At 47.2% G+C, this 27,941-nt stretch overlaps 2 protein-coding genes across 2 annotated transcripts in view; one reads left to right on the forward strand and one right to left on the reverse strand.

Annotated features, from left to right (window-relative positions):
- Positions 1–532, forward strand: part of C8B (complement C8 beta chain) — a 37,233-nt gene extending 36,701 nt beyond the window's left edge. The window contains exon 12 of the mRNA XM_047082199.1: positions 381–532. Coding sequence (XP_046938155.1) covers positions 381–532 — 152 coding nt within the window. The remainder of the gene's footprint in view (positions 1–380) is intronic.
- Positions 533–12,115: 11,583 nt separating this feature from the next.
- C8A (complement C8 alpha chain) overlaps positions 12,116–27,941 on the reverse strand; it is a 68,213-nt gene continuing 52,387 nt past the window's right edge. Inside the window, exons 8-11 of the mRNA XM_047082417.1 lie at positions 21,723–21,854; positions 20,527–20,684; positions 16,015–16,237; positions 12,116–12,267 (exon numbers count right to left, since the gene is read on the reverse strand). Of these exons, the coding sequence (XP_046938373.1) occupies positions 12,116–12,267; positions 16,015–16,237; positions 20,527–20,684; positions 21,723–21,854 (665 nt within the window). The remainder of the gene's footprint in view (positions 12,268–16,014; positions 16,238–20,526; positions 20,685–21,722; positions 21,855–27,941) is intronic.

Below are 27,941 nucleotides of genomic sequence, written 5' to 3' on the forward strand. Positions count from 1 at the left end.
GAAATATATTTAAAGCTGTAATTGTCACTGCTATAAAATGCTCCAAGAGCTTAAAATATGATGGATTGGTGGGGAGTTAGAGGTCAGGAAAGGCTTCCCCACAGAGATAATCCTTCAACTGAGATCCGATGGGGAATAGGATTAACCAGATAAACAGAGGAGGGAAGAGTATACTGGGCGAGGGAAACAGCATCTACAAAAGCTCTGTGGTAGAAGGGAATATAGCGAGTACCACGGTTTGCAAAAAGGACAGCTGACTGGAGAGAGGAGATCTGCGCAGACTCACCAAGCCTTTTGGCTTATACACCCCACCCCCAACCCCAGAGGGCACCAGGGTGTAACAAGGGTTGATTAACGTTTGATGACCTTCTTCCTTACAGATGTCCCCATTGATGGGAAATGGAATTGCTGGTCAGACTGGTCTCCGTGTTCTGGAGGACAGAAAACAAGACAAAGGCAGTGTAACCATCCACCTCCTCAGAATGGAGGCAGCCCCTGCGTGGGCCCTGCTTCAGAAACACTTAACTGTTAAGGAAGGAAAAGCTTCTAGCACCTACTACTGTGGGCTGCACACTGCGAGAGCTCTGAGCCCTTAGGAACTCAGGCCAGGTTACCTCATACCAGCTCCCAGCTGGGGCCATCCCAAGGGTAGAGGGCCGTGCCACTCAGAGCGTTTGAAATAAAGATGTTATTTGCAAAATGCACATTGATTTGAACAAACAGCTCAACGTCAACTACACGTTGCTTAAGGGCTTAAGAATCTCGGTAATCCTCCCTTTGCTCATCTGTATAATTTTATCCCATTCACGCGTATTATCAGCCAGAAACTGTGTTAGCAGTTGTTCACACTGAAGTCCCACTGTGTGAGGGGCACATAGTAGGTACCCAATGATGAATCAGTGACTAGCTATTCAGTTTTTCCTCCCTTGAGGACTGCATGGTCTTATTCAGTGACAATAGCAGTGAATATGTATCGAATGATTACTGTGCCAGCCTCGGTGCTCAGTGTGTTAATTCATTCCATCCTCATGACAGCCCTACGAGGTGGATGCCATGTTAGCCCTATTCAGCAGCTGCAGAACTGAAGCTTAGAACAGTTAAGTGGCTTGTCCAGGGTTGCACAGTTAGGAAGTGGCAAAGCTGGGCTATGAACCTGGGCACTTGGGCTCCAGAGGTTTAGACTCTTAACTGTGATGCTCCCTTCCTCTCCGTACATGGGCATTTCTTGACAATGAATTTTTTTCCGAAATTAAATGTAGGAGAAAGTGGGATGTGTGTGTGTGTGTGTGTGCACATGTGCGTGCCTGTGTTATTGAGTCTCCACCCCCTGCATCCCGCGGAGAGTGGATCCTGGTTCCTCAGCTCCCTTTGATGCTGAGCAAAGGAGAGGCAAGGCTGTGCTTGTCAGAAGCAGAGTTCCGGGGCGGAGCTGAATTGCTGTGACATGAGCAGGTGCCTAGAGAAGGCCCTGAGCTGGAGAAAAGAGCAAGGGAAATTGATAACTGAATGAGAGACAGACAGAGGAATGCAGGTAGGAGGTGGGGGGGGGGGAGGGAGGGAGGGAAGGAAGGAAGGGAGGGTGGGAGGAAGGGAGGAAGGGGAGAGATATTATAGTGGCTAGGAGAGAGAACACGGAGACACATCAAGAAGTTCAAGTTAATGGCTCTGGGGCAGTGTGCAGTGTGAACCTTCCCCGACCTCTGTATATTTCACTTTGCTCACTCATGATTTTGTGCAAATCCCATCTGGAGCGTGGGGGGGAAGTTGCTTGAGGGCAGTCAATTGGTCTTTAGGTTACTGAAAACCAGAATATTTGTATTGTTTAGATTGAGTCAAGTGATCATTTAGGCTCTATCGCTCTCATTCATTCCATCACATTAAAACATCCCTTTGTATTTTGTTTACTCTTGGATGCTCCCTCTCTTTGCAGAACTTCCTGTGAATTTGTTGAGATCACATTGGGGCGGGGGGGGGGGGGGGGGGGTGGGCGGAGGGGCCGGAAATGGTTGAAGGTGAATTGGTTAATCCGACTCATTTTCAATCAGTTTGTTTCCGGCCACGTCATCTGCTTTGAGTTTGCCTCTGGGCTAGGCGTTGGGGCCTAAGACCTTTACACATTCATGACACCAAAGCATGGATCAGCACCCACCAGTCGGGCCTGACCAGCTATCTGGAACTGAGTCAATGGAACAAACACCGGAAGGAGCCGATTCTCGGAAGGGGGTTGTTGTAGCAAGCGTGGTGATCCTGCCTTGCCCTCTCGCATCCCTGTGTCCCTGCAATTGAGCTGACGGCTCTGGGCCCTTGTTTGGCTTGATATTATTGCCTTACCGTCTGCTGTTATTTCAACAGGCTAATCCAATAATGTTTTATCTCTTTCATTATACCGAAGCTGTATAATTTTCTTGAGTTATAATCTATCTTCTTTTAAGATTCCCCAGAGACGGGAAAGAGTGGTTCTGTCTTTGGTTGATGGGAAACTCCCAGGAAGCCCACACTAGCACATTGAAGCCAGCACCGCCAAATTAAATTCTGAATCTCAATCACAGCCACCGCTTCTAATGGGAAATTTAAGTTGATTATGGAGATGACAGCCCAGGTTCACGTTTATTGCATTTAGCAGAAATTGTTTATCCTATTAAATATGGTCTTGAAGGAGAAACAATTGAATTTCGGAGCACCGGTGAATACCCAGGTGACGCCTAGGTACCGCTAAACTGTGTAATAATTATATTCTTATTCGTGGGCTGAACTTCCCCTCGTGACTCTTCTTGCAAACAAATGCATTTCGGAGGAGGCTGAAACATAATGTAAGAATTAAACAAAATAAATGCAAACTGTGCTTTTGGCAAACCTTGGCTGCCATAGCCAACACGGACATACCTGTGAAGGAGGCATGAGATCCGTGGGGCCCAGTCCGGGCAGGGTAGTTTGGCAGTGGTCCTGGAAGCTGGAACACAGCACAGTATACCTGGGTGTGGGAGAGTTTTGCATCCAAGAACGTGAATCTCTGAAACGCTGGGAGCTTCACCGAGCGCTAGACGTTGGGGCTGGTGGGGGCGGGGGAGGGGTGGCTCTCGGGCTCTGCTTCCTCTCTGTGTGACCTTGGGCTAATAACATAACTTCTGTGGGAATAATAATGATGATAATTATCTTAACAATAGTGATAATAATAATAGCTGCCAATTATAGAGAGCTGCTCAGTTTATGAAGTCTTTTAACCTACATTATCTCAGTTAATCTTTATCTGGGTTTGATGGGGTAGATATTAATATAATCATCAGGTGACAGGTAGAGAAAGCTTCAGAGGGAAACAGGATCCTTACCACGAATGGGCTGCCTGTGGAAGTCAAGGTGGGTGGCTGAGGCTGGGAGAAAGAGCATCTCCTGGCACAGAATCCAGAGGAGAATGCCATCTTTGTTTTAAAGAAGAGAACTTTGGGCTGTTCCCAGGCACTTATTCGAAAGAAAAGCTCTCAGGAAAGAGTGAGCCTGCAGGAGAAAGCCCTTGGGACACCAGCCAGGACTCCCTGGGGACATTCTGATTAGCATCTTGAGGGGGAAAGATTTTGTTTTACGGACTGAAGATGTCCTTAATGACACCACGTCTACTTGCCAGCATGTCTAGGCTTTAAGGACATTGTGTTATAATTTACTCATTTACCGTCTCCTGTTCCTCCTCAAATATAATGTCCATGAAGGAGGGATGGTGCCTACTTTTATATCTCAAGAACCCAGTGCAGTGCCTGGCACAGCAGGCAAAAATAAATAATTATCGCATGAATTCATTAACCAACGAAAAGGAATGGGAGTGGGCCAGAACCTTCCTTGGCCAGTGAGAAACTTTCATGAATTAGTGACACGTAATGGTAGCCTCATGAAAGTTGGTACATCCCTGGGATAACCCACATGGGAGTGGCTGGGGGAGGCGCGTTCAGCCAGCTTTGTGGGCAGCGCTGCAAAAAAGATGGAAATGAAAGAGGCAGAGAAATAGTCAATGTCAGATGGGGGCTGCTGGGACTCAGGTAGGGGTATTGGTGACACCCACTCGCGACCACCAGAGACCTCCGGGAAACCTTTACAGAGGAAGGGAGTGGGAAAGTCTGTAACCCTTGGTGGGGGCAAACCTGAGAAGCACATTTCCAGGTGGCTGTCCAAGCCAAGGCTCCAAAGGGTTAAAGGCCCGCGCCCCGTATGTGGCAGAGGCAGACAATGAACAAAGAGTAACTAAAAAGAAAATACATTATCTTCTAGCATTCTGCCTCTACCTCATTTTTTTTCATCTATGGGTTCGTTTGAAACCTAGAATGCCCACCTAAAGCCAGCAACACACTGGGGGCGCCCGGGTGGTTCAGTAGGTTAAGCGTCCTTCTCTTGATCTAGGCTCAGGTCATGATCTCATGGTTTGTGGGACTGAGTCCCATGTCGGACTCTGTGCTGACAGCACAGAGCCTGCTTGGGATTCTCTCTCATTCTCTCTGCCCCTCCTCTCTCTCTCTCTCTCTCTCTCTTTCTCTCTCTCTCTCTCTCTCCCTTTCTCTCTTTCTCTCTCTCTTAAGAATAAATAAACTTAAAAGAAAAACAGTAACACATTGGCCTAGCATACCATACGTCTTTGAGATTCCCTGTTTAGCGAATGCTGTCGTGAAGTCAGATTTTTCTGTCTGGTGTTTTCCTCTTTGAGTCATCTTTCCATATTGAGGTGTTTGGAAATTCAGGGTTCACTGAGATACCCAGGGAAAGTCCCAACCTCGTAGGCGGAGATGGAAACACAGATGAAGAGAAGCCGAGTAGTGTAGCTGTTAGAAGTGTGCACTCTTGGTGCCACACTGCCTGCATTTGTGACATTGTCTGGCTCTGTGGCTTATTAGCTGTGTGGCTTTGTGCAAGGCTTTGTGCAGTGCCTTCATTTCCTCATCTGTAAGATGGGGATGGTCACAGTAGCAAACCTTCTGGAGTTTGGGGAGCATATGTGAACGCCCGGACAAAGTCAGCACTCCATAGTTAGCTGTATCGGTGACATTGTTATTTCTGGGGATTCTCAAAACATCAACAAGAACAGTGGTTGGTTTGTTTGATTTTTAAAAGTAATTTAAGACTGTTTTAAAAATATTTTAGTGCTGGGGCGCCTGGGTGGCTCAGGCGGTTAAGCCTCCAACTTTGGCTCAGGTCACGATCTCGCGGTTTGTGAGTTCGAGCCCCGCGTCGGGCTCTGTGCTGACAGCTCGGAGCCTGGAGCCTGCTTCGGATTCTGTGTCTCCCTCCCTCTCTGCCCCTCTCCTGCTCATGCTCTGTCACTTTCCGTTTCAAAAAAAAAAAAAAATCAAACGTTAAAAAAAATTAAAAAAAAATATTTTAGTGCTAAACCTACCATAAGCATGAGAACAAGAAAGACATAAAATAGCTTAGCTCCTAGGAGATGTCTTCATAAAGGACATGGAAGGCTTTTATAGCCCAAGCTCTGGGTTATTAAGGGGAAATGTAACAGCATAATAACTAATATTTGCAGAGGGCATTACCAGCTACAAAGAACTTTCACATACCTAATCCAGTTTAATCCTCTCAATGGCTGCAAGAGGAGGATGTATTATCTGCCTGACAGGTGGTGAGAAGGAGCCTCGGAGAGACTGAGCAATTTGCCTAAGACCACACAGCTCGAAAGTGGCCAAACCGCCCCAGTCCCAGGGCTGTGTCCGCGTCTCCCTCTGCAGCGGAAGCAACGGCACTGGCATCACATAGCAGGTGCCTGCCTGCCTGTCCGCTTGCATAGAAGAGGCAGAGAAAGGCCCATGGTCTGGCATCCTTGCAGTGAAGAAGCAGCCCTGCCTTCCAAAGGGCTTCTGGGCGGGACACCTTGGTGGCTCCCTCGTCGAAGCCTCTGACTCTTGCTTTCGGCTCGGGTCACGATCTCACAGTTCATGACTTCAAGCCCCGCGTCGTCTGCGCTGACAGTGTGGAGCCTGCTTGAGAATCTCCCTCTCCCTCTCTCTCCCTGCCCCTCCCCTGCTTTCTCTCTCTGTCTCTCTTTCAAACAGTAAACAAACGCAAAACAAATTTCAAAAGAAAGCAAAGGGCTTGCAGGCAGGCGGACAGAGATGTAGGACCCAATGCCATCACTTCCCAGCTGAGTGACCCCGATCAAGTCACTTACCTCTCTGTGCCTCAGTGTCCTCATCAGAGTCTTGGGCCAGTCGTCTTGATGGCACAGTGTGAGGATTGAACGGCATGACATATGCAGAGGGGTTGCCGCCGTCCCAAGTGCCTGGCACATGCTGGCTACTCAACTGCCTTTCCAATCTTGGGTGCAGAATGAACCAGCACTGCCTTCCATCTGCCTCTTCCCCCCCCCCCCCGGCCTAGCATCTGTCTCTTTGGGGGCATATCGACCGCATTTTACAGAAAGGAAAAGGAGAAGGAATAGGGATTGCGTTTGCAGGGGGAAATTCTTGGAGGATTGTCAGAGGGAGTCGAGTGGCTGGTCTGACATTCACCTCCGGGCAGGAGCCCACTCCAGAGCCCAGGCACTGCCATTATCACTGGCTGCACCCACCCGTTATCTCACGTCTCCACCTTGCAACCCCAAGTGTTCCTTCATCCATCACTGGCCATTGTCTGGTACCCACTCCCCCTTCCCCCCGCCACCTCCTGCCCGATGGACCTCCTTGTTAATAAGCCGGTGTGTTCGTATCCTGAAAACTATCTGATTCTGGTCCCTTTTATCCCAAACACCATCCATCCATCAACCGCTTGCTCTCTATGCTTGGTTAGGAAAATGGGAATGGGGGAGGGAGACAAATCATAGATAAAACTTCTTAGCTGCTATCTCTAAAGAAATAGAATGGATAAATAGATCCATCAGGCATGTATCATGCCACTGGACAGCAAAGTCCATTTGTTAAAAACTGGTTAGGCGAGAGGATTTATCTCACACTTTAAGCTGCTAATGTAGAAGGGAAACATGTTTTCCTTTATCTCTCCCAGGGGAGGGAGAAACCCCAAGGCCACTAATGCAGAATTTTTAACTCCATTTGATGGGCTTTCCTTCACTAAAGTGGAAAAGGTGGTCTCTCTTTCTGAAGTTTACCCAGCCTCGTGGGATGGTGTGGGCTCTCCCTTGATGCTCCAGGAAGCTTGCAGGATCCGGAAGTCCTGTGAAAATGTCTTCTATGGGGTTCTCTCTCACAAATTCCTGACACGACAGCACAGAGGGACCAGAGAGAGAACAGCATCCAACAGGCTTTTACTAGGAAGCTCCTCTGTGTCCAGCACTAAGCTAGCCAGGTACAAGGGCTCCAAAGGTAAACATGAGTTTCCACCTGCCCTGCAACCAGTCACTAGTGTGGGGAGACAGACGAGTAAGCTACAGTTATAGCCTGCAGAAAATGCTGGAATATAGAGCCATATGAAGGAGTAGCACCCAATGAAGTGTGGGCTAGTGGAAGAGGTCAGGGTTGAACCTAACCTCCACCCTGAGAGTACTGGCAAAGAGCCAGGAGAAGAGGGAGCTGGCGGGCAGGGGGCTTCTGGGCAGCGTGTGCAAAGGCCTGGAGACGACAAAGAGCCTGGTCTGTTTGAGGAACTAAACTGGACATCATTCATTCAACAAATATTTGTTGACCCCCTATTAAGGCCAAATACTATTCTAGGCACTGGGGGTCTAGCCATAAAAAGGTTTGCATCGTAATGGAAGGAGGCATACCAAGAAAAATAGAAGACTAAATGAGTCTATTTAGTAGTAGTACTAAGTGCCATAAAATAAGAATAATAAATGAGGGCAAATGGCCCTTGGGGAGGTAATACTTCAGCAGAGACTTCAGTGAAACAAGGGCATGAGTCTTGGATGAGCTGATTTAGGGGATGAGCATTTTGGGCATGCTCATCCTGGGGCATGAGAGAGCTTGACATGTGTGAGGAACCACAAACAGGCTTTCATGGCTAGAGCAACGTGATTGAGGGAAGGAGTGACTAGAAGGAAATGAAGTCAGAGAGCCAACAGTTAGACATATAGGGCTTTGTACATCCTGTTAGGGGCAATAGATTTTATTGAATGTTTATTTTTGAGAGAGAGAAAGAGAGCAAGTAGGGTAGGGGCAGAGACAGAGGGAGACAAAGAGTCCAAAGCAGGCTCCAGGCTCCCAGCTGTCGGCACAGAGCCTGATGCAGGGTTCAAACCCACAAACTGCTAGATCATGACGTGAGCCCAAGTTCAATCCAGTTAACCAACTGAGCCACCCAGGTGCCCTGGGGCAATAGATTTTTAGTACAAGTGCCTCATAGAATCTGAAAAAGGAGTCGAAGATGGAGTGGTACGTTGGCATCAGATAATAGAGAACCTTGTGAATCCAGTTAAAAACGCTTGAGCTATACAACAATGGCTGTGGGGTGTTGAACCACCAAGAACACTGGAAATGAGCTGAAAAGTGGCCATCTGTAGAAATTTCCCCAGGACCAAGCACCAGCTGCCTTCAGGAAAGGCTCAGTGAGCAAACCCAAGGTCTGATCTCAGCCATCCCCAGCCTAAGAAGGACCAGCACTCAAACCAAGGAGCTGAGCAGTAATCACCACCCCCACCAACCCACCTCGTGGGTTCCAATCCCCGTAGCTTTGTTGCATGCTATTTCCTCTGTGCTATTCTGCCCCTTCTTGACCTTTCTTTCCTTGTCTAATCCACACTCACTTCCTAGGTTCCGCTGGCCATCCTCTCCTCCTCTAGGCTGTCCTCTCTGCACCCCCTCACCAGCTGGGCTAGCCCCCACAGCCCTCTGGATATCCTGCTGGCATCGGACCTATTGCCATTGCCGGCTTCCTGCACCCGGCCAGCATTCTTGCAGGGCTGGGACCACATCTGACTCATTTCCGTGTCTCCAGCACCTGGCTCAGGGCCTGGCACAAGAGCTCGCCATGGTGCTTTGCCCATTTCCCAAGTGCAGGGGTAGCAGCCCTGAATGTCTTTATGGAAGAGAGGCATCCTTCCGCTAATGCACATCACATCCCCTTTTTACCATGGCTCCCGACAGCTTCCTTCTGCCATCTCTCATTTCTGCAGCGTGGTTTTTGAAGCCTACCCTTTCTCTCTGTCCATTATCTTCACCCTAAAGGCATACAGTTCAGAAGAGATTCATTGAGTCAACTCTTTAGATCTTCCTCTATCTCAAAGAAGAAAAAAAGCCCCTCCTTATTGCTTTTCATTCTGTCATTAATTTACTTTCCAAAGACACCTTGTCAGGCTGAAGATTATATCTTTAAGCCGTGTTTTTACATCCACTACCTATAAAGCCTTAGATTATGGGTCTCCTGAAAGGACCTGAGGTAGAATACGTTTGATAAGCTTTATGCCCTTTGCTTGGCAAGAGTCAGGCATTCTTGAAGAGGGAAAGGCACTGATCTGGGGGAGGGTCGCTGCTTCTGAAACCGCCCCTGCCTTTGTATTGTGATTTCTGAAACTGCTGGGGATGCGGCATCCTCCGAGGAGCAAGGCAGAGGCTGGCCGTGGTTCTCTGGCTCTGGTGACCGAAGACAGCATTGCTCAGCTGGTGGTTTGGGCTCACATGTGATCCAGGCAGGTGCTCAATCCCTGTATTGTCATCTCCCGCCTAGATGCCTACACTTGCTCCCTAAGGAGCTTCTTTGCCTCTCCCCATGCCCCCGGCACCATCCTACAAGTCTTTGCCTTGTCTTAGCAGTCCCTGGTAGACAGCATAGAGCAAAGGTGGGGGGCGTGGGCTTGATGTAGCACATTCAAACCTTGGCTGACCATGAGGCTCAGCCTTGCCAAGACTCAGTTTCCTTAGCAGTGAAATGGGACTCCTAAAACATATCTGAAGAGGTCCTGGATAAGGCTGAATGAGATAACAGAGATAAACCGTATATTGGCTGTCCTTTTATTATATGCCTGTTCCCATGAACATGTGATGAATCCTTGATGTTCAAGGATTCTCAGCCTTGACTACTTTCTTCTTTCTTTTTTTAATTGAAGTGCACTTGATAACAGCTTAAAAACTACTGATGTCTGGCTCATGCCTCCAGACATTTGGATTTAATGGGTCTGGGGGCGCAGCCTCTGGACAGCAAGGTTTTTGAAACTCCCCAACTGAAAACTACAGCTTTCAGACCAACTTTGAATGTCCTCTTGTAAATTGCCCCCTCGCCCTCCGTCAGGTGCTAGCGGGTAAGCACCGCTGCCCGGTAAGTAATGAATAGAAACTAATTACTAATGTAAATCAACTTTGAAAGAAAAAACAAATTCATGACAGGATGAGGAGCAGTAAAGGAGTTGTCTTCTTTTAGATGGAAGATCTGATGACTTTAGAAATGAAACTGCTAAACTATAAATTTTAATGAACACTGGTAACAATAGTAATAATAAGGGCGTTGCTAATAATTCCATATATGACAGGCACTGGGCTGGGGTTTTTTAAATTTTTTTAATGTTTATTTATTTTTGAGAGAGAGAGAGAGAGCATGAGCAGGGGAGGGGCAGAGAGGGAAGGAGACACAGAATCTGAAATAGGGTCCAGGCTCCGAGCTGTCAGCATGGAGCCCAACGCGGGGCTTGAACTCACGAACCATGAGATCGTGACCTGAGCCGAAGCTGGACGTTTAACTGACAGAGCCACCCCGGCACTGTGCTGTTTCATATGACATATTTATCTTCACTTTCTCCCCCATTCTCCGTTCCCAACTCATGTGCACACACCCCCAAGGTTCTTTCTCACCTTCAAACTGTATTACATGCTGAGCTTCTATCTTAAAGGCCTCTTCCCTCTTTGCCTCGTTCAGAAATCCTTCAAGGTCTGGGTCAAGCCCCATCCCATATGTAAAATACACACCAGGGAACATAAACCTCTGTCCCACCTGGCCTCCTTTGGCCCTTCCTTTGGCATTAACTCAACGATTAATTCTCTGTATCCCTAAAGTCCCTTCTAATTGTTTCATGTATATGTCTTATTATTACCCTAAAAAGATCGAGGATTCTGAAAAGATAGAGAGCACTAGGATATATCAATCAACAGATGCTTTTGTCCCTACTAGAAGTTCAGATTCCACTGCCAAAGAGCTAAACCCACCTCTAGGAGAAACTTAGAGGTAAACAGAAAAGTCCGTGCAACACAACACATTCTGTATTTGAGACATGACTAGAGTATGATGGGGATACTGAGGCAGGCTGGTGTGATTGGCTCTCCTGCAGGTGGTCAGGGAAGGTGTACTGATCAGCATTTGTTGGCTCCATTATCCAGTCTGGGGAGCTCACCCATAGGAACCACATTTTTGAACTGACTCTTGAGTTCAGTCCCTCCCCTCATCCTTGTTAGGTCTCCCCCAATTCAAGGAACAGCATTGGCCTCTGGGGATACATTGCTGATCCAAACAAACCTAATCCCTGCCCTCACAATTAGCATCTCAGGGGAGACAGATCATAAATAGTCACAGGAGATATGGCAGCCAGTATACAGTTATTAATTGTGAAAAACACCATGAAGGAAAAGGATAGAGTGCCCTGAGAAGATAACTGGGGGAAACGTGTTATTTGTGGGAAGAACCTGAACAGAAGAGATTAATTGAGGGAATGAAAGAAAATAATGTTGAACCCAGATCAAGGAAAATTGACAGAACTCAAGTCAGTCTTCATTTTTTTTTCTCATTATTTCAGTGTATCTGCTGCTTCTACCAACTAGTAATGGTTCTGTGAATGAACAAATATTGTGATCAAAGAACTGAGACCATTCTCATCATACTTTGTTTTATTGGCCATTGATCTGCTTGCCTCCTACTTCTAACATCCTGTAAGTCCCTCTAAGGCATGGATTGAAATCTCTCTGTCCCTCCCCCCCCCCGCCTCCGCTCTCTCTCTCTCTCTCTCTCTCTCTCAGATGATCTGAAGTGCTGTGAGCAGGACTGAGGCCCTAGTTGACATTCAGTGCCCAGTTGTTGAATGATTGCATCTTGTGGGTAATAGGACAGTTAGTTGTAGACGGCACAGGCTGGTCCTACTCCTGGAAGTTGGCAGGACAAAGAAAAAGTCCACGTTGATTTGCATTTCCCCTCAGCTGAAAGGAGTCTTTTTCCAGTGGTCAATGCAGGGGGTGCCATCCGCTGCATCTGTGCCCAGAGGCCCTCAGCAAGCCTGGGTCTGCACTTTCCACCCTGGACAGGAGTTGCCTCCATTCTGGGGTGCAGGGTTATTGCACTCTCTCCTCCTTTCCTGGGTGCCCGCTCTGCAAGCAGACCAGGAGCTCCAGCAGCTCCAGCGACCATCCGCCTTGGCTCCTGCACAGATAATTTCCCAGGGGAGGAGGAGGTTAGCATACAAGAAGCAGCTCGGATTATAAGGAGGGAGGCCCATCCCGTTGCCCAAGAGTGGTCTGCAATCTCTCCTTGGGGAAATGCCTGGCGTAGCCAACCAAGACCTCTGTGCTCACCACCTTGCACTTAATTTGAAACTCTGGATGGAGCGAGAGCCTCTTCTGAGAGCCCATCTCATGAAATTGGAATCCACAGTTGCATGGAAGATAGATAGCAGAGTGAAGCAGGAAGACACGTTCCTCCGGAAGAATGACACGGAGCCACTGGAGGGTGTGAAGAGCAGGGAGCACAGCCCAGCCAAGGATTCACAGACAAGGGCCAGCCTGACAGCCCTCTGGAGGGGCTCGAGGGCTTCTGACTGAGGGTCTGCAAATCAGAGCCCCTCAGACTCTGATGCTGGGGCCACGGTGGGTGACAGGGTCTGCACAGAGCATCAGAACACAGGCACTGATCAAGGGTTGCCTCTGGAAGTCCAGCTCATGCAAAATCCCCTGGCCTGGGGCTGCTGCCTCCTACTGGCTCCGGGTCTTTGGGCAGACCCTCTCTCAGCCTGAGTTTTCACCTCTGTAAATGAAAACGATGGACTAATCCACTGGAGTTTTTCCATCATTTTTTTCATTCCTGTGTTTTTTTTTTTTCCCTTAAATGAAATCTTATGTGAGCCCCAATATGGCCACCAGATGAAAGTAGAGCTGTTTTATTTGAAGCTGGGGTGTCTATCTGGGCTTGCCCTGCTCCCCCGGGGCAGCCCCTAAGACTCCCAAGTTTCCTCAGATCCCAGTGTGAATATCATTGGCTTAGATTATCTTCAGGGCCCTTCCAGCTCTGTAATTATACTCCCCGGTGGGACAGCCACAGCAGGCTTCTCTGTCTCTATTTTTCCCACCTCTGTGACTTGGTCTCCACAGGCAAAGGTTTGCTGGGAAAATACTTAGGGACCAACGTCAGTGGGTTCCCATGGGGGCTGACTTCCCACTCTTAGATTTCCTTACCAAATTAGTCTTTGTCAGGCTGAACGTTCAGTCTGATGTCCCCAAGGCTACCTGATGTCCACACTGTGCTTGTGACAAGGTCAGTGGGGTACCTGTGAACTGCCTGCAATTGACTGAATGTAATATTGTAGGTTAAATGGGCTCTGAGGAGGAGGGTCCATCCTCTGGGTCCTGCCACCCCCCCCCCCAGATCATTGGCATCACGCCCCCTTTCTCCGGTGCCCATTGTCTGTACATATGACTCAGCACGGCCACAACTGAGCCTGGCATTGGACCATTGAAGAGGCACATCTAGGTAATCCACACTCCCTGTCTCTCTACCTCTGTAATATTGGACAGGGATGCAAGGGATCCAAATGAGTCATTCGTTTGGGGGCCCATGCTGTAATTGTGATTACCCGGGCAGGACTCACGTTTGGCCCGTTAAGCCAGGTCAGGCTGATAACCATGAACACATCTTCCCTCCCCGCTCTCCAAGATAATAGTCAATATAATCATCTCAGACTCTCTGCCCTCATTTCTGAAACTTCTTGACTCTTAGTATATACATCAGTAGAATGTAACAGTTAAGAGCTTGTGTCCTAGGGTGGGTCCAAACCCCTAGATCCAAATCCTGGTTCTGACACTCCCCAGCTGGGTGACTTTGAGCAAAGTATGTTACCTTCCTCCTACCCCAATTCCTCATCTGTAAATTGGGGCTAATAATGGTACTTCTAACATTCTTTGGGGGGAAGAGATGAATTCATGCCCATGACGTGTTGAGATAGTGTCTGGCAAAGAATAAGGGTTAGTTACTCTTCCTGTTCACTGACCTTTGGTCCCCCTGGAAAAGCTGCTTAGCCAATGGGGCAAATGAGGGTTGAAACCCAGTCCACACTCTGCTTGAAAAGTCAAGAATTCCTTGGGCCCTGGAGCTTGTCCGTATCAGCCCTAAGAAGTTTCTCTCTTTCTCCCAATTTACCCACCTAGCGGGCAGTGCCTTTTTTCAGTTTACAGAAGGAAACTGTGCCTGTCTTTGCCCTGGTAACCAGTCTACTTGTTTTCTATTCCCTGCATCCTCCTTCATAAAGACCCTGGAATTCACTCACCATATTGGCTCACCCCTGTCACAATTCCTCCTGCAGGATACAAAGAAGCTTGCCAAGATTTAATTTGTGCTCCCTTCAGCAGTAGAAGAGGGTTTTAGAGAAGACACCAAACCAAGATAGATCCTCTGCCAGTAGAGTGATTTCCTCCTCTTATTTATAATCATAGAGCCTGCCTCATGTTAGCTAGTTTAACATCAACACAACCTGTGATGAAGGTACTGCTCTTATCCCTCATTTTATGGGGAATTCTCACATGAAAATTGGCAACATTGGCCTTCAAAGGCCTCTCTGCCACCAGAGCTCTGCTGTCCTGCTTCCCCTTGAGAACTACTCCACCAATGAGGTGATTATAACCCACCATCAGCTCATTTTCACAACCAGGCTCCTACCCCACCTACCATGGGCATCAACGGTTTGGGTTAAGAGTAGTGCTACCGTAGATGTACCCATCCAGACTTTCTTTTTTTCTCCTTTTCTTCGTATCATCTTCACTGCAGTTGCCAACTGAGGTTGATTTATACATTGATTTGGTAGCCCATGTGTTTTGGACATCATTCCATGTGTAATATAAGTAGTTTTGTATGTGCAGAAAATTGGAAGCTTGGGGATTTGAGCATGTATAGAGATTCTTGAAGCTCAAAGGAAACTCAAGCAAGAAAGATGAACCCCAGAAAAAAGAAATGGCTAACCAGTGTCTCACGGTAAGTTAGTGAAGTAGTTGGGGCTCATATCCAGGTCCTCAGACTTCTTATCTTTAAGGGATATGGATTTCTCATCCTTGTCTCAGAGCCCTCTTCCCTGGTACCAGTGAGTTCATGCTGTGCGACTATACACTTAAATCTTACCTGCCACAACCCTTTTGTTTGTAGTCATAGCTCCTTGCACTGTAATGACAGTGAGTAAACTCTTGTAGTTGACCCCCAAAGATGTGCTCAAGTCCAAACACCCATTACCTTGTAAGCACGAACTTATTTGCAAGTAGGGTCTTGGCAGATTAAGTCAAGTTAAAATGAGATCCCAATGGATTAGGGTGGGTCCTAATCCAATGACTAGTTTTCTTAGAAGAAAAGAAAACGGATGTAGAGTAGAGAACACCACGTGAAGACACACAGAGATTGGAATGACACATCCACAAGCCAAGGAATGCCAGGGATTACCAGCAACCGTCAGAGGCTAGGAGAAAGGCATAGAACAGATCACCTTCAGAGCCTCCAGAAGAAACCAACCTGGCCAATACACCTGAATTCTGGACTTCTAACTTCCAGAAGTGTGGGACAAGTTTCTGTTGCTTTAAGCCCCCCAGCTTGTGGTAATATGTTGTGGCAACCCCATGAAACTGATATATCCCTCCTGAAATGAATTGTCCTGTCCATGTACACCTTGGCAAAACAAAACAAAATAAACAAACGAAAATAGTTCTCATCTGAGAGAGGGTCTTGATAGCTGGGAGAAAGCGTAAGAAGCATTGAAGGGGGAAGGACAAGTCGCCCATAAAGCTCAGAGTGCTGTAGCCAGAGTAGTGGGCAAGAGGACACACAAAGGGGGGTGCTGGGAACCCCAACAGTCCCTTCTGCACTGGCGCCTCTGAGCTGGGTCAGGCTTGAATCTGAGTGAGGGTACGTGGGTCTTACCCTTCTGCTCCATTTGCTCACAGGCAAGGCCCCGGCGACCCAGTGGGCACTGGCACTCACAGCTGGTGCCCTTGAGGATGGGCTCCCCATTGTTGAAGCAGGGTCCACAGTGGCAGGCATTGAATTCCATCAGGTACTGGTCCAAGGCCCGGCGCAGGTTCTGGCGCTTGGCCTCCAGGGGCCCCAGGTTTGTATGCCGCAGCACCTCGTGGATGGGCTGCATCTATGGGTTCAAAAAAAATAGAGAGCCCTTCCCTGGGTTTCCAGCTTCCCAGAGCCCACAAACCGGCCATCAGGCCTTCCCAGGCCTGCTCCATGCGAGGCACAGACCTAGAACTCTATCTCACTGCATTGGACCCTCACAGCCACTCTGCAAAGCAGGTACTAAACTCCAGAGACCCTGAGTGTTCGAGGGACTAGCTCAGGATCACCCAATTAAGTGCAAGAGCCATTCTGAACATGGGCCTCCTTAACTCTGAAACCTGTGCCCCACCCCCACCCCCAGTCCCAGAAGAAGAAGAGAACTCAGCAGCTATCTGCGCCAACTCATCGGCCCCCCTCCGGCACTTTTAAAGGAAGCAGGAAGAGTGTAAAGTATTATGTGTGTTTAGCGTGTGTTTGGTTTGGTTTGGTTTTGGTTTTGGTTTTGGTTTTGGTTTTTAATCCGTCACCTCCAAAGCAGGAATTATTAAAGTCCTTGATAGGTAGTTGGCCTCTAGGTAGGGATCCTTGGCCTCTGGGGCCACCTATTCCAGGAATGACTACAGGCCAGGGTTTCTCAACCTCAGCACTACTGCATTTCCAGCTGGATAATTCTTTGTTGGCAGAGGAGGGCTGTCCTGTGGGTTGTAGGATGTTCCGAAGTGTCTCTGGCCTCTACCTATTAGATGCCGGTCATAACTTTAGGTTGTGAAAATCAAAACTGTCTGCTGACATCACCAAATATCCCCTGGGGGGCAAAATCGACCCCTGGCTGGGAAGTAGTGGATGGAGGTGAGAGCCCTGAATCTGGAGACAGAAAATCTGTCTTCGGATCTTGGCTCCACTGGTTCCAGGCTATGTGATCTGTCAGGTGACACGGGGAGCCTGCCTTCTTTGCCTCTACAATGAGAACAGTACTCTTGCCTTCCAGGTTTACTGTGACGATGAAAGCTGGTAGACTGGAAAAGCCTGTCGCAGAGTACAAGTTCAATAAATGCTGCTCACACCCTCGTTATGCGGCCTAGAACTCTTTTCTGTCCATCTCTAAGCCTGAGCCCCATTATCTATGAAATGGGAATAATAACCTTCTTCCTAGAATTCTTATGAAGATCTAAAGAAATAATGAATGAGAGATGCCAGCATGAAAGGGAAGAACAATATAAAGTAAAGCACCGTTTTTATTAGTTAGATGGGATGGTAGGGGGATAAAAGCTGAAATTTTTCAAATTGCATGTACCTATGGTGGTCGTCAGCATGCTTTTAAGGCTATATATTTTAACACACAATCAAAAAGTGAGAGCTTCTTTACAGATCTCTCATTTTATAGGACAGTAACCTGAGGCCCCGAGAGAGGAGCGATTTGCCAAGGTCGCAGGGCAATTCAGAGGTAGGGACTGAGCCACACTGGGGCAATCTCCCTCCTCCAGAATCAAAAGTCAATGGAGGGCACTCACAGTGGCCTCGAATGGGTTCCTGGAAATGTGTACAGAAAGATCAGTGACAAACAGACCTTGGCTTGTGGTCACAGGCCGCAGCTGAGGTCACCAGGCTGGTCATGTCAGGACTGGCTGGGCGGCCAGCCAAGGGCAGGCGACCACTTACTGGAAGTTCAGAAAGTTTGGCCCCATTGTTAGGAAGTGCATGCAGGATGGGCCACCCTGTGGCCCTAGTTAAAGATGACTAATTTCAGGGAAGGTTAAGACCATTGGGCCACTTCCCTGTGACCTTCCAGCGGGACTCAGCACTCAGCCCCCCATCTCTCACTTCTCAATCCCAGACACTTCAGGGAGAGGAAGGGACTCCTTGGGAAGGGCAGGTGGGGACTGAAAGAAGGGAAGAAGGGTGGATAAAAAGAATCTTTGAGCTTGGAAAGATATTGGCCATGATCTTCTTCCCATTTTATAGGTAAAACAGATTCCGAGAAGGCAAGTGGTGTGATATTAGCAACATGATGTAACATAACACATAATAATATGTAACATAGCATCATAACATAACATAATTCCCATATTCACTCAATCTCAGTACCTGCCATAAATAATCACCGCTAAGCTACCATGGAGATATGCAAATAAGACACTGTCTCCTCTCTGAGCATCAGGTTCCAAATAATCCCCTGGCTAACCTCCTTATCTGTAGTCTGTCTCTCTCTCTTCCCAGCCCTTCAGTTCATCCTTCATGTATCTGTAAGCATCCTCTTTTTAAAATACAGCTCAGGGCACCGGGGTGGCTTAGTCAGTTAAGCATCCAACTTCCGCTCAAGCCATGATCTTGTGGTTCTTGAGTTCAGGCCCCACATCAGGCTCTGTGCTAACAGCTCAGAGCCTGGAGCCTGCTTTGGATTCTGTGTCTCCCTCTCTCTCTGCCGCTCCCCCACTCATGCTCTCTCTCTTTCTTTCAAAAATAAACACACAATAAAAATATAAGTAAAATATATAAAATATAGCTTTAGCGCTGTCACCTCCCTGCTCCACAACCTACCAGCTCCTTAATGCATCAAATCCAAACTTCTCAGGGCCAAAATGTGTTGTGAAGAGATTGTGAATGTTAGAGTCTGTGGGACAGAGCTCAAGTTGGTCTCTGCCATTTACCAGCTATGAGATTTGGCCAGCTTACTTAGCTTCCATCAGCTTGTTTCTTCAACTGTCATTCACTAAATACTCACTACTCTCTCCCTAACCTTGTGATGTAATATGTTACTATCTCCATGTTATAGACCAGGAAACTAGGGCTCAGAAAATGAAGTAACTTGTCTAAGGCTATACACTGAAAAGGTGGCTGAGCCATGATCCAACTTATATCTTTCTCATCCCAAACCTAGGCTCTCTTTCCCCCAAGATGGTATTCGGTCTTCTCCAAATCATTAACATCAGACTTCCCCTTGGGAGCTTTGTTCAAGGCAAACACAAAGTTCACCTCTTGTCCGTGAAAGTTTATATATTGCTCCTGATATCAATTTTACACTTTTTGACCAAATGACTAATAGCTTGATGATAGCAATTTTCAGACCCTATGTGAATTACAGGTGCGTGAAAATGGTCCCTTACTTATTGGAGAAGAAATGAGATCAGGGTTAATCCATCTGACCTCTTTCTTCATAGAGAGCAGGGTGTTATAATAGACTTTTAGGTTCAACTGTTGGTGTATATTTTAAGAAGAGAAATGTATCCATACCCGGGATTTTAAATATATGTAGAAAATGGACAAGAGTCAAGAGAAAATGGGTGAGAAAGTAATCATAAAAACCCAAAATACAACTCTTTTCTTAATGGACTATCCTTGCGTGTGAATAGAAATAGTTTGACAACTGGTAGACCAATCCATTTCCTTTGCAATTTGAATACAATTTTACTGCCTTTCCGAAGTTAATGATTTAAGGCAGGGTTTCTCAACTTCAGCGCCGTTGATGTTTGAAGTCAGATATTTCTTTCTTATGGGGGCTGTCTGTGCATTGTGAGGTGTTCAGCAGCATCCATGGTCCCTACGCACGAGGTGCCAGTGGCACCTTCTAGCTGTGACCACTGAAACTGTCTCCAGACACTGCCAAATTTCCCTTGGGGAGCAAAGTCGCCCCCCACGGTTGAGAACCATGGCTTTAAGGAAGGTGCTAGGGTAGAGGGATGTGAGAAACTGGTCATGAAGTCCAAAGGTCTGAGATCAAGTATTGCTACATATGAGCTTTGTGACTATAAATGGATCACTAGTTCCTTGGAGCCTCAGTTTCCTAATCTTTTAAATAGTGAGACTCACTTCTGGACCAGAGGTTCATTGTGATAAGGGGATGAGATCACTTGGAGCAAGGGCAGCAAATACATCTTGGTACCACAGCTTGTTCTTGTATGGCCTTTGAGCTGAGAATGGTTATTACATATGTAAAAGTTTGTAAAAAAGAAGGAGAAGAATTTGTATGAGAGTTTGTCTGTGGCCCACACAGCCTAAAACATTTACTATCAGCTCCTTCCCAGAAAAAATTTGCCAACCCTCGACTGAACGAATGTGACTTTAAAGTCTTTTCTGTATAAATGAAAGTTCTTATTTTTAATGTGGCCTAATTCTGAAGAAATTCTGGGACCACGAGTGTAAAACTAGGCTCTGCCCAGATGTTAAGCTTCTGCTCCCGGAGGTCGTGTGGCCTGGGTTTAAAGTCACAGGCTCCCTGTAGTCAGGCGGCGGGAAGGCCACCAGATCAGTGTGCCGTTACATTTAATCTTGTTCTTTGATGGGCTCATAATAAGAAATATGAAATGATCTGGTCTGCTTCACTTTCATTCCTCATGGACGTAGAGTTTCTTCAAGTGCGAAAAGACTTACCTCAAAATCAATAACGACAGGATTATACTTTAATGACCTCCCCCAGGAACGATACGTAATGGTGCTCCCGTTTTGAGTCAAGCCACCGCCCCAGCCAGAATTGCCACCTCGCACTCGAGAAATGATGTCTTCCACAGCCATGGCCAGCCTGTCTTTGTCTGCCAGCAAGAAGATAAGTGCATTAGTTCAGTTTCCAAGAAGCCAAAGGACTGGTTGGCAAGCTCCACTGATGAGATTCGGGACAGTTTATATGCTCCCCTTACAGCTGTCTCCCGTTCTTCCACCTTGCTCAGTGAACTAGCAGGACAACCAGAAGGGAAGGACCAAGACCTAGAACTAGACCCATCCTCTGAGTTAGAGCAGACACTGGGAGGACAGCCCAGACCAGACCCGCATGGCGGAGGGACAGGATGGGGAAACGGATGAGGATTCATTCGTGCACGCATTTATTCGTTCATATGCCACATGTGTACTCAGTGCCTGCTACCTGCCAAGTAGGTTCAATTAAGTATCATAGGTGCTGTGACAAATGTCTCTATGGGGCATAGAAGGGGCATAGACAAAAAGGCAGTTAGATCTACAGCGGGGAGGGAGGATTGTCAGGACAAAAGGTGAGTTGTCTAGAAAAGTGAATGACCAGGTAAATGGAGAGAGGAGGGAAGGGCATCGCGGAGAAGAAAGTATTTGACTTAAGGCCCCGAGGCATGAGTAGCCAACACAGTGGGAGTAACCTGAACCCCAATACATTTGATGAGTGAATGAATGAATGAATGAATGAACACTCACTGCCTTATTCAGGAAATGCCAAAAATATCCGTATACAAGTTTCTCTAATAATTGTTCTTTGAGCTTGGTAACTATATTGTCCTCTCTCGGCAGACTATGACCCAGTGGGCTTTTATCTCAACAGTCAACTGTCCAGGTTCTGTCTGTACATTCCCTTCATCCCAGTTCTTACTTAGATCTTTGTCTAGTGCTCGAAATCTAGAAGTCACATATTTCTAAGGTGATCTCAGTACATGGTTAATTCAAAATAGAGCCACAACCGGTTATTGGTTTGGGGTATTTAGCAGCTGTACAGCATGACCATTGACTGAAATGGAACCAGTTGAAGGGGAAAAGAGTGTCTGTGCCCTGAGTGTGTGTCCAAGGAAAAGTCTAGCTTCTCTTTTAGGGACCCATTACTAAATACTTACTAGTATTGCCACCTCCGGTTTTTTCACAACGTTCTGCTGATAAACGTCCTTCAGTTTTTATGCTGTCTGTGTAATCATAGTCAATGCCCACAAAGCCTCCGAAGCATTTCTTGATATCTGTGCTGGTAATGCCTGTCACAGGGAGACAGAGAGATACAAAATGCTGAGATGCTTAAAGACTGTGAATACGTAACAACCAGCTCACAGCAGGAAAAGCTAGCTTTGGTTTTGGAGCCTCAGAGAGCTAAGGTGAAATCCCAATCCTCTAACCCAATCTCAGTGTTCCCTTGTGTGTGGTTCAAACCCAGATAATTCTGGTAATGAGAAGGAATATGTATTGCACATACTAGCTGCTCAAAAGTGCTAGTTCCCTTTCCTTTGCACATTTTCCACTGAGCCTCCTCAAGGCAGGGATTCTGTCTCACCCATCTCCATAAATGCCTGTGCCTCACACAGTACCTGGCCCGTGATCGGCACCATTTTCGTGCTGCCATTTTGAACTCGTTGCTCCTTCCTCTCTCTTTCACCATCTTTCCGAAGTCTACTCAAGCTCCAGTTCAAATGTCATGTACTCCATGAAGCATATTTGGATCAGAATACTTCCCTCCTTCTTCAGAGCTACCAGTGTGTGTGTTTGGGCAGGAATGATCATATTTGCACAATTCTTTTTGCCCAGGTCTTCCTCCTACCCTGGAGAGGCCAGACTGCCTTTAGAAGATGGATAGATCTCCACGGGAAGTCGGGCCTGCCTTCTGACCCCACGAGAACTGTGAGTCCCACATTAGCTGTCTCCATATTTGTTTACATCTGAGGACCCACGGAGGAATCTGAGTCTTCTAGATGAGGCATATAATTCTCAAAGCACGAAGGTCATTTTGTCCCCAGCCCTCGATCTGTAAATGAATAGAACTGAATTTCCAATCCTTGGTCGGGCTGGCAAGGTAAGGCTAGAAAGGTCAACTAGAGCAAGATACCGGCCCTCGCTACAGAGTCCAGCTTTATCTGTGGCTAGAGGTCAAGGATTTGTGCCTTATTCACCACTCTCTTGTCGGCATAGTGGCACAGTGTCTGTTGTGGACGAGGCGCTCAGTAACTACTTTCAGAATAAGTGGTTGATGGGTGAAAAAGGTGAGTAAATAAATAAATATATGCCATGAGTCCTTTGGTATGGGCTTCTGACGGAAAGAATCTCAAAAGTCAGGAATCCTGAATTTATTTTTTTTTTCAACGTTTATTTATTTTTGGGACAGAGAGAGACAGAGCATGAACGGGGGAGGGGCAGAGAGAGAGAGGGAGACACAGAATCGGAAACAGGCTCCAGGCTCTGAGCCGTCAGCCCAGAGCCTGACACGGGGCTCGAACTCACGGACCGCGAGATCGTGACCTGGCTGAAGTCGGACGCTTAACCGACTGCGCCACCCAGGCGCCCCAGGAATCCTGAATTTAAATCTCAGTCACTTAGATGAGTGGATAAGGAAATTATGGGGTATGTATAAATATGCGTGTATGACTATTACATACATCTGATTATCATATGTGATATATATGATATTCAGCCTTAAAAAAAAAAGAGAGAGATCTCGTCATTTGCAACAACATGGAAGAGCCTGGAGAACATTATGCTACATGAAGTAGGCCAGGCACAAAAGGAGAAAAACTGCATGATGTCGCTTATATGTGGACTCTAAAACAACCAAATAAATATATACAGAAGCAGAGGTAGAAAGGTAGTTGCTGGAGGTGCAGAGGTGGGGTTGGGGGTGGGGGGGGGGACACTGGTCAAAGAGAACAAAGTTGCAGTCCTGTAGGATGAGTAAGTATAGAGATCTAATTGCAGCCTGATGACTATAGTTAATTATACATATGAAATACTGAAAAATTGGAAAGTGTGGATTTCAGGTGCTCTCATCCCATACACACAGGAAAAGGTAACTCTGTGAGGAGAAGATATGTTAATTAGCTTCAGTGTATGGGGCGCCTGGGTGGCTCAGTTAAGCGTCCGACTTCAGCTCAGGTCATGATCTCACACTCCGTGAGTTCGAGCCTCGCGTCAGGCTCTGTGCTGACAGCTCAGAGCCTGCAGCCTGCTTCGGATTCTGTATGTGTCTCTCTCTCTGCCCCTCCCCTGCTCATGCTCTGTGTCTGTCTCAAAAATAAATAAAAACATCAGTTTCACCATGGTAATAATTTCACTCCATATATCAAATCGTCATGTTGTATGCCTTAAATACGTACATTTTTTTTTTTAAGTAAAATGAAACCAATCCCAGTCATAGGCACCCTGTGTGCATTGAGAAAAGGCCGGTGATGGCACTGGGCCTCACTTTCCCGTTTGCAGAGAAAGCGGCTGGGTTTGCCCATCTCCGGGCCCGCCTGAGCCGCAGCCCCCTGCCTGTGGGCACGTGTTTCTGAATCACGGCTGAGCTCCTGGTGCCTGGGAGGCTGGACACTGTGAGCACCAGCACGCAGCACCAAGCACAGGGCTTCCTCGGCCACTTCTATTCAAGCACTTTTAATTGTTGATGCATTATTAATTGAGGAAGATTTAGCATATTTAATTGTTTTGATTAAAAAATGCTTCCCCAGTGAGCAACAAAAGCGGGGGAAAGGAATTCACAGGCAGAAGCCAGAGTGATTACAAGTGGGGGATGGTGGAGGGCCGTGGGCTTACAGTGCCAGGGCAGGCTGATGGGGCGGAGTGGGGGAGGCCGGAGGCTGTCTGCAGGGCCCTTTTGCTCATGCACGGTCTGCCACAGCCTGCCATGCGCAACAGGGGAAAGAGAAATCCAGTTCGATTTAAGCGGCACCGCCTCACTGCAAAGATTTGCCTTCCGGGGACACCGATGTAGGGTACCAGCCAGCAAGGGAAGGTCTGTGACTTAAGGATCATACGACGTGAGAGCTGAAAGCATCCTTGGACACCTAGCCACATTCTCTTTTCTGGTTGAGACGCCCTTGGTTCATACAGGTTAATTATCTTGCCTGAGGTCATACAGCTAAGAAATGGTGGAGCTGAGGGGCGCCTGGGTGGCTCAGTCGGTTGAGCGTCCGACTTCGGCTCAGGTCGTGATCTCGCGGTCGGTGAGTTCGAGCCCCGCGTCGGGCGGGCTCTGTGCTGACAGCTCAGAGCCTGGAGCCTGTTTCGGATTCTGTGTCTCCCTATCTCTCTTTGACCCTCCCCCGTTCATGCTCTGTCTCTCTCTGTCTCAAAAATAAATAAACATTAAAAAAAAAAAAGAAATGGTGGAGCTGAGATTCAAACTCAAGTCTGGCTCGCTTAGAAGCCGGTGGTATTTTCACTAATTCCAATTATCGCATCAGACTAAAGAATTCTGCTGTTAGAGAGAAAAATTTAGTAAACACCAACTGCGTACCATCCCCGGCACACCGTGTGTTGGGCAGTGTAGGCACTGTGAGCTAAAGTAATAGGAGTATGATACAAATCTGAATAAGTAAGCCTTTGTCCTTGAGAAGCTAGCAGGTTTGGGACAATATACCAAACAAAAGCGAAGGTGTCTCCTGAGAGTTGCGTGTTCCAGAACACGAGGGCTGGGAATGGAGTGCCTCATCGGCAACTGTAGGAGCTGCTCAATCAGAGCTATCTACAGAACACCCATGGGAAACCACGCCCAGTAAGCTGGGAGGTGGGGGGCAGAGGAGGTCAAATGCAGGGCCAAAATCCAGGACTTGAAACCACTCGAAAGCCGTATTGGGAACTGAGACACAGGGCCAGAGGTGTCTTGCTTCCGTCAAGCAAAGAACAGAGGAGGGAGAGGGGAGAAAGAGCAGAAAAAGGCCTGGAATCGTGCGGCACTTGCCCAGATGGGTGTGGGCACGGGTGGCCTGACGACGCAGCTGGCTCTTGAACAACATGGGGCTTGGGGGTGCTGACCCCTCACACAGTTGAAAAGCCAAGGGTAACTTTGACTCCCCCAAAACTTAACTACTGATAGCTTACTGTGGACGGGAGGCCTTACCGTTAACATAAATAGCCAATAAACACATATTTTGTGTGTTGTCCATATTATAGAGTACATTCTTACAATAAAGTAAGCTAGAGAAAAGAAACTGTCGTGAAGAAAATCATAAGGAAGAGAAAATACATTTACAGTCCTGGACTCTATTTACTGAAAAAAAATCCACCTAGAAGTGGACCCACACAGTTCAAATCCATGTTGTTCAATGGCCAACAGTATTTATGGAACCAAACAATGATGTGCCATGGCTTCACCCCATCCCATCAGGCTGGACTCCCTAGATACCCACTTTGGACCGTACTGGCATTTGTTACGGTTTTGGAACTTCAGGGACCCCTGGAGTTGATGTTTCCCAAACTGGACTACATAGTGACATGGTTTGGAGTGCTTATTTAAAATACAGATTCCTGGGGCGCCTGGGTGGCTCAGTCGGTTGAGTGTCCGACTTCAGCTCAGGTCACGGTCTCGCGGTCCGTGAGTTCGAGCCCCGCGTCGGGTTCTGGGCTGATGGCTCAGAGCCTGGAGCCTGCTTCCGATTCTGTGTCTCCCTCTCTCTCTGCCCCTCCCCCGTTCAGGCTCTGTCTCTCTCTGTCTCAAAAATAAATAAACGTTAAAAAAAATTTTTTTTTAAATAAATAAAAAATAAAATACAGATTCCTGCGTCCCACCTGTATCAATTCTAATTCTGTATTTCTGAGTAATTAGCATTCTGTCTTTGAAAAAATAACCCAGATGATTCCTATTCAGTGCATCTGGGAACAGATGTTGAGTACCACGGTTTTACAGAGAACTCTGGTGGCCTGTCACAGAGCGCTGGCCTGTGCCCTGTCTCAGTCAATGCCTTTGTCAATGCCGTGGATGTGGACTTGGCAGCCAGGGTCATCATATGTACCCAGAAGAAGTAACTATGAAAAGCCAAGGATCATTCAGATAAAGAATCAGGATTCAAAAAGCCCTCGGAAGGTTTGGAAGGATAGACAGACCAAGCGTAGTGAAATGAGACTCAGTTGAGAAAGCTGGGGAGAAAATACCATGCACGAGCACAACAGGGAATGGGAACAGCTTAGGAAAGCAGAAAAAGGCTGTAGAGTTTTGGATAACTTCCAGCTCAGGAGGACGACGAAGCCAGGTGAAATGCCAGGTGAAAATTATAATCAATTAGGTAAAGGAGGGGAGCATCTCTGTGCAGCTTAGAGAAACCCAGAACCTGGCACAAAAGTCTGGGGTCCACATTTTAAAGGAAATAAGAAAATATGACATTCACTGAAGATAATTCAGCCTTAAAAAAAAAAAAAAAAAGGAAATCCTGCCATATGCAAGAACATGGGTGAACCTTGAGGACATTATGCTAAATTAAATAATCACAGAAGGACCGATATGCATGATTCCACTTATATGAGGCATATAAGATAGTCAAACTGATAGAACCAGAGTGTCGAATTGTGGTTGGCAGGAGTTGGGAGGGGGGAAATGAGGCATTTCTTTTTCTTTTTTTTATGTTTATTTATTTTTAAGAGACAGAGAGTGAGTGGGGGGAGGCAGAGAGAGAGAGAGGGAGACACAGAATCTGAAGCAGGCTCCAGGCTCTGAGCTGTCAGCACAGAGCCCGCCGCGGAGCCCGCTGCGGGGCTTGAACTCTCGAGCCGTGAGATCATGACCTGAGCTGAAGTCGGACGCTTAACCGACTGAGCCACCCAGGCACCCCAAGGCATTTCTAATCAATGGACATAATGTCTCAGTTATGTAAATTCTAGAGATAGAATTGTCTCTATAGTTAAGAAGACTGTATTGTCCACTTGAAATTGTGTTACTTTGTTAAAAGAGTAGATCTCATGCTAAGTGTCCCTACCATAATAAAACGAGAAAGGAGGAAAAATGAGATAGGGAACATCCTTTGGGAATGTTTGAGGGGATTGGGGATGTTTACCTGAACAAGAGAGGAAAGGTCTAAGATAAGTAGAACAAGATTCAGCTCACTGGAGGGTTATCTTGAGGAAGAGGAAGTAAGCTTATTTGTGTGGCTGGAACGAGGGCCAAAAGGACAGAAGTTACAGGAGGACAGGTTTAAGCTCAGCGTCAGGTAAATCATCATCACAGATCAAGGAGATAGGAGTTGTTTCATAAGGCAGTGAGCACCCCATACCAAGAAGGTACCAAGCACAAGCTGACTATTTGTAAGGAGCACTGTGGAAGGGCTTGAAGAGTTGACCGGTGGTCTTTTAAGGTCTCTTCCAAAGCCACG

This window comes from Lynx rufus, unplaced genomic scaffold, assembly GCF_022079265.1.
Source record: "Lynx rufus isolate CCGP_SWC_20201006 ecotype Redwood Valley unplaced genomic scaffold, mLynRuf1.p SCAF_2, whole genome shotgun sequence".
Classification (NCBI taxonomy): Eukaryota; Metazoa; Chordata; class Mammalia; order Carnivora; family Felidae; genus Lynx; species Lynx rufus.